Consider the following 7217-nt stretch of genomic DNA (forward strand, 5'->3'; position numbering starts at 1 on the left):
GTGGGAACTAACAGGTCAAGGCTGAGGGAAGGAGAGAAAATATGAGTGCTCCAGAAAGAGGAATCACCAAAGATCCTGCGACAGATGGGAGAACAGAATACGTGGGTGACTGGAGTACTGGAAGTGGAGGGAAAGGGGTGTACAACAGGATGAGTTAGAGAAGCAGGCAGGGGTCAGCGCCAGGCAGGCCTTGAAGATGACATTTGAGATTTTGGTTTTCATATTAAAAGTAGGAAGCTATTACAGGTTTTATTCAGAGGGATGCCATGATCAAAATTTGCTTTTTAAAAGATTAGCCTGCTATAGGATGTTAATTGAAGGAGACCAAGAGTAGGCCCTGGGAGGAGAGTTAGAGTGATGGCAGCATCAACTGAAAGATGTGGAAGGATTTAAGACATAGAGGTGTTCTCACTGTAACTCAGTGACAGGTTAGTCTAGAGGGGTAGAGGAGAGGTAATGGGAGGTAGGATGTTATTCAAGGAGTCTGTTTAATGGAATCAGATGATTATAGAGAGGGGGTCATTCATTAGGAGAGGGAATACTGACAGAGAACTGCAGGTTCAGGGGGAGGAGAGAGAAAAGTGGCACTGACCACAGTACCAAATTTGGGGAAATGTTAAAAAAGACTTGAAACTCAATTTAGGTTTTTTACTATTTTATTATGGCACACAGGATAGAGTATGGTACAGTTTCCTTACTTCAACCAAGTAATTCTCAAAGCATCCAGTTATTTCCATTTGGCTAAAGTTACTTTTTGCATGTAGCTTGCATCTGTTTGAGACTTGCCATGTACATCATCCCAGGTCTAGTAAGCAGAAATGTGGAAAGCTTTGTTTCTGAGGAGACACCTCATCTTTACAGAAGCCAATACACTGAGAGCCTTCATAGTTTCAATCCATACCATCATGACAAAGAAGCACTTTACCTATTTGCACAGCAACCTATATTTAACTAGAAATAGGTAGTACAAAGGGATTAAGTAACTTTAATGGAGACCACTTTGGTTTCAGTTTAAATTCATAACTTATAAAGATCGTCTAAAAAACAAATATTGAATGAAATTAGCTGACAAAGCAATTGTTTTAGAACAAAGGCAGAATAGCAGATACTCAGTAATATCATCTATATTTATTCCACATCAAATGCAAGTGCAAGAGCGTTCATAACTTTACAATGGACAGAGAGGACAGATGGGGTGTGTATTTGATGCAATGTCCAACCAGTCAAGCTATCATTGAAATCCAAATATTTCCCAATAGAGACATGCAGAGCAATGTCAATGTAACATACAAGCATATTACCTCCCCCCTTAAGTGACTCGTAATTTCATTACTTGTGTCTGTAGCTTTTACAGGTTTAAAAATGTGTGGCATCAAATGCTATTTACTTGAGGCAACAGAATTACGCTTAACAAACACTAAATCATGAGCGCAGGATTGCAGGCAACATGTTTGCAGTGGAGTGGCAAATAACCTTTGGTAGTTTTAATCCCTTCTCCTGAAATTATATGTAGATAAAAAATTATTCCTTCTTATTGTACCATGTTCTCAGGTTTTAACCTCTGCCCATGACATTTAGACTATATTTTAAAATGCAGTTATAGGAATGAAAGTATGGGATTCATATTCTATCCATATTGCATTATGACATATCAGTTTGAAATGACCTATTTATCCTGGTTCCATAGTGTAATGGTTAGCACTCTAGACTCTGAAATGACCTATTTACCATAAAGAGTATATCTGTCAAATAATTTCAGAATTGCTCCCTAGAAAGCCATCCCAAAACCTGACACAGCCCGTGTTATGAGGCAAATTCTATTGTTATTTATAGACTTTCTCATTTACTCATGTTTATTATCAGTAACATTTTTGTGGGGAGAGATTTCATGAGTAATCACGACCTAACTGTATCCCTCAGAATTTCCAAAGAAGGAATTAAAAAAAAGCATTGGTAATTGTTAAAATTTTGACTTTTTAAAAAACTGGAGGTCAATAGTCCACTGGTATATACTTTATATTGGTGCCATCTTTAAGGTATTTTAATTAATAACCACAGCAAAAAAAATACATCATTCGGTATAACTTTATTTACTATTTATTGCACATAACTCAGGGTCTTTAATTGCTAACCACCAAAGGTTCAAAAGACTATTTTTCCATGAAGTTTAACATTAACATTAGCGAATTCATTTACTCATGTGGTGTTTTTTTATTGTAAACATCTGAATGATTCACATTGCCGTAGATCCTGAACTCATAAGCGTGGACCATGCACAGGCTGGCAGCAAGCCAGAAAGCCACTCTGCAAGCAAACAGATACTCTGCATAAAGAGGAAATTCATAGCACAACATTGAATGTCCAACCTAAGTCATCTCAGAATTATACATATATTGACTTTTTAATTCACATAGGATCTGGAACTCAACTGGTTGGTTGGTTGGTGATGGGGTTGACCTGATTTCGGGAGAATTATTCCTGAAATAATTAAGGAAATGGGGGTTCAATCTTTCTTCTTAGCTGCTTGTTCCTCCCCAGCACCTTCAACTTTCTTCTCCTCCTCTTCAGCTTCTTTGGTTTCCTCTCCTTCTTCACCTTCACCTCCTTCTTCTTCTTCTTTTGCTTCTTCAGACTCTTCCTTGGCAGCTTTAACATAAAAAGAAAATGTACAAAATCCAAATCCAGGGTCAGTCCAGTCAAAACATGTCTGCAAAGGTTTTATCTGCAAACACAATTGTCAGAATGCTCACCAAAACCTCCCAGCTCCAAAAGCACATGTTAACAGACAATGCTTGCCATGAATAATTTGCCACTGAACACATATTTAAATTGAATGAGATCACTCCTAGGTATGGGAAACTCTGCTCCTCTCTAAGACTGAACCTCAATATTTCTTTCATTATGTGTCTGGTATCTATTTTTGTTCTTTAGGACACCAACCTGCTGTGTTAAATGATTATATTAAAAAATGAAATTTTTGACCAATTACCTCATTCAGAGTAAGTGCCTTAGGAAAGGTTTGCTGAACAAACAGAAAAATTATTTATGATTCTAATGTCATATATGGCAAGGCTTCATTTGTCTTATCTACCTCCTAACAAATCTGCACACGCAGTTTGCACTTGAAGTTGCAGGGGTTTGTTTCTTATCATACCTTCTTCCTCTTCAGCTGCCTCCTCTTCCTCGGCCTCTTCCTTGTCCTTCTCCTCCTCCTCGGCTTCTCCTTCAGAGGGGGGCTCATCCTTGGCTTCCTCAGCCTTGGCAGCCTCAATGGTTTCCTCCACTTCAATCTGCTCCTCTTGGACATGGCTGGTGTAGTAGGACGGGAAGGAGCGAGTGGACATCAGATAGGAGCTGGTCTGTAAACCACCGTAGGCAGATCGGCCAAAGACCTGGGAGCTCTGGGAGTAGCCACTGGTTATGCTTCCCACGCTGGTGAAACTGAGTCGGGTCTCCTCACCTTCCAAGAGTTTCCTGGGGATGCAGATAGAAGGTGAGGTTAAAAAACACCTGTGTTTCACAACTTGCTCTGAGCACCCTAAAGACAAAGGCAAGCAGGAGCAGGGTTGGGATTTATCAAAACTTAATGCCTGGGGATTTTTTTGATGGAGACCAGAAAAAAAAATTAAATCATCCTATTAGATTTAAAATGTAATGAGAAGCTAAAAACAGGACTCCTAATTACAGGGTTAAATTCTTATATATCTAAATACCTTCTTGGAAGAAGCCAAAAACTAACACTTCATTATTTCAATAGGACTATTCTTGAAGGTTTCTGATCCAACATAACTTTAAATGGGATCTGATTTTCTTCCTAAGGTTTAATGGCTGCTATCTTTGCCCCTCTGTTTTCACCTGTAAGCTGCAATCTCAATATCCAAAGCCATCTTCACGTTGAGGAGGTCTTGATATTCTTTTAGGTATCGTGCCATTTCACTCTTTGTGGTCCTCAATTCATTTTCTAATTTGTTGATCGTGTCCTGTTTGAAGACAAAAATTAAAAAAAAAAAAATCCAAATCCCGTCTATTTTACTGTAGTGTAGTTGCAAAGGCCTAGTTTCGATTAAAATCAAGGTGCACACAAGGTGATAAAATCTCCCCTAGAATAACTTCCTGTATCTTTTTAAAAACCTTCTTGCCTAAAATACCCAAGTTCATGAAGCCTGAGATGAAAAAAAAGATAGAAGAAAATTCTGTTCTTCTATTTCTTTACTTAATACTGTTTAATGATCATCATAAAATGCCTGCAAACAAACTAAGTTGATAGAAAAACTGCGTTTCTCATTCACTGATTAACTATTCTTTAGCTGGGTTACATGCCAGGAAACTAACGCCTTTCTTTATAGGAGAATAGCCAGATGTCAAAAAAAAAAAAAAAAAAAAAATTCTAAAATATTTCCTATGTATCTAAATTATTTTTTCTACTCCCAGAAAAGGAAAAAAATTTCTACTCCCAAAAGAAGAAAAAAATGTCTACTCCCCAGAAGATGGAGATCTTTCAAAATGGACATCTTTTTAAAAATTTATTTTTTCTACTCCCCAGAAGATGGAGATGTTTAAACAGAAATGTTGTAGAAGATTTTACACATTAAAAAAAAAAAAAAGTTAAAGAAATGCTTTACTATGAATATCACTAGTTAACTACCTAAAACAATGTTGACTATTTTCCTGTCTACCTACTAAATAAAGGAAGGGAGTGGTTGGTAAAACTAGTCATAAAGCATGCTGGTCACAGTAATCTTTCAGAATTAATTGAGAGTTGTTCACTCTACTATTTATTAACCAGATGATCCCATAGTTGCTGCAAAGTAACTTGTAGTTAATGCAGGTCAGTAGACAGCAGATCTCACTGCAGGCCGGAGGCAACGCCCAATTCCCATGTCTTCCCCTCCCCCACCCAACAGGGGCTGGGCAGCTTTGATGCGGAACGCGGGTGCAGCAGCACCGAGCACACTCCCAGACTACAGTCGTGCCCTCACTGACACCCTCCAAGTGCCCCACCCCTCCCACACAGTGGCCAAGGAGCCAAGCCCTATCCCTAAGAGCTGCATGCAGCCGCACCACCCCTAGTCTCCACTTCCTGGGCGCACCAACTCTCCCCCTTGCTCGAGTCCCCCGCCCCCTTGTGTTTCGGGCGGGTGCCTCACCTGCATAGCGCTGATGTCGGCGTTCTGCTTGTCCTCCAGCTCCTGCAGCTGCTTCTCCAGCGCTTCGTTCATGCCCCGGCATGCTTCGATCTCCAGGGTCTTGGCCTTGAGCAGACGACGGCTCTCGGACACCTCGTCCTTGGCTGCGCGCACGGCGTCAGTGTTCTTGGCGGCGCTCTCGGTCAGCACGGTGAAGCGGCTCTTGAACCACTCCTCGGCATTCTGCATGTTCTTGGCGGCCAGCTTCTCGTACTGCGCGCGGATGTCCTTGAGCGCAGCGGAGAGGTCGGGCTTGGACACGTCCATCTCCACGGAGATCTGCGCGTACTGGATCTGAGCCTGCAGCTCGGCGATCTCCTCTTCGTGCACTTTCTTCAGAAAAGCGATTTCGTCCATCAAGCTGTCGATGCGCTTTTCGAGCTCGGCGCGAGCGAGCGCCGCCTCGTCGGCGCCTTTGCGCGCTTCCATCAGCCGGCCCTCGGCGTCCTCGCGGCTCAGCACCTCCTCTTCATAGCGTGCCTGCAGGTTGCGCAGGGTCTCTTCCAGCCCTTCGCGCTCGCCCTGGAGCGCCTGCTTCTCGTTGGTAGCATCTTCCGCCGCCAGGCGCAGGTCGCGGATCTCCTGCTCGTACAGCGCCCGGAAGCGGGATGGCTCGGAGTGCTTCTGGCGCAGCACCAGCAGCTCGGCTTCCAGGACCTTGTTCTGCTGCTCCAGCTCGTGTACGCGCTCGATGAAGCTGGCGAAGCGGTCATTGAGGTCCTGGAGCTGCGCCTTCTCCTGCGTGCGGATCGACTTGAGGTCGTTGCTGATGGCGGCTACCTGGCTCAGGTCGAGGTTCTCCAGGCTGGGCATCAACGATCCAGAGCTGGACGAGTAGCTGCGGCGCACGGACAGCGAGGAAGACACCGGCGCCGAGTAGCTGGAGTAAGCGGAGCGCGCGGTGCTGTAGCCGCTGCGCACGCTGGAGATGTGCACTCGGGGCGTCTCCACGTAGCGCCGCTTGTAGGAGGTCGAGTAGTACGGCTCGTAGCTGAAGGAACTCATGGTGGCGGCCGGTGGCTCCCCGGCCCGCGGCGGCGGTGGGAGCCCGGAGAGAGAGGACAGGGGAGAGAGGGAAGTGGGAGGATGTATGGCTGTGTGCGGCTAGGCGCCGTCCTGCCACCCCTATTTATACGCCGGCAGGCTCCTGACGCAGCCTGCGATCGATCACTGCGCGCCGGCCAGTGGGGGCAGCGCGCTGCTGCAACCAAGGCAAGGATTCTGCGCAAAAGGGAAGGCGGGGGCGAGCTACGGCCAGGGTAGCTGCGGCGCTCGTCCTTTCCACTTTGCTCAGAGGCCCCTGATTTTCTCAGAGATCCCATGCCCCCTTACTCATTTCCCTTCTGTGCCCACCCACGCAGCCCCTCCCGTTCTACATCGCCCAGACCCCGTGACACTTGGATCCTTAAGTGTCCCCAAAACAGGTTCTTGCTCCCTTTTGACACTCGAGTTTTCGGTATCCCGGCACCTCGCACACACCCTGTCCCCCCAACTCTCCCTTTTCTCACCAGGGACCTCCTTAATTATTCCCCTTGGTGTATATGGTGATAGTGCCGCTAGGGGATTTTACATACAAATAAATAGGCTAGGTTGTGTGTATGCAGTATGTATGGAGAAGTTTTAATTTCTTTCCAGTTTTCTGGCACTTTCTGCAATTCATTTTCTTTCTCCTGATTTTTTTTCTTTTTCTTCAATGCGCTGCTTCTCAACATATAGGGAATGTGCGCGCGAGTGCGCGCGGGCGCGCGCACACACACACACACTCGTGAAACTGCGGCACTACTGCAGGTGTTGGTTTAGCATTTCTAAACCTTTAGAGCAGTTAATCCGCCTGTTGGTGTTTCTAGATTTTCACATTTCTTAATTGGGAATGAAGCCGCGGATGCTTTTAACGTGTTGCAGTGTGTGGGTGGCGAAGGGCAGAGAAAGAGTTGGAAGCTAACACGGAGACTGACTTGCTGAGGCAGCCGCGCGCTCCGCGGCGGGGAGCTTCAAGGTGCCTGGATCCTCACCAAGCTAAATTCCTGCTTG

The 7217-nt window shown here is 44.9% G+C and overlaps 1 protein-coding gene across 1 annotated transcript; it reads right to left on the reverse strand.

Moving 5' to 3' along the window:
- Positions 1-638: 638 nt before the first annotated feature.
- Positions 639-6784, reverse strand: NEFL (neurofilament, light polypeptide). The gene is made up of 4 exons (XM_011968838.1): positions 5148-6784; positions 3856-3980; positions 3155-3474; positions 639-2646 (listed from the first exon to the last, which is right to left on the reverse strand). Exons 1-4 carry the CDS (start codon positions 6189-6191, stop codon positions 2504-2506), a joined length of 1632 nt encoding a protein of 543 aa, XP_011824228.1. The 5' UTR covers positions 6192-6784; the 3' UTR covers positions 639-2503.
- Positions 6785-7217: the final 433 nt, after the last annotated feature.

The sequence above is a fragment of the Mandrillus leucophaeus genome, unplaced genomic scaffold (genome assembly GCF_000951045.1).
Source record: "Mandrillus leucophaeus isolate KB7577 unplaced genomic scaffold, Mleu.le_1.0 Scaffold86, whole genome shotgun sequence".
Taxonomy (NCBI): Eukaryota; Metazoa; Chordata; class Mammalia; order Primates; family Cercopithecidae; genus Mandrillus; species Mandrillus leucophaeus.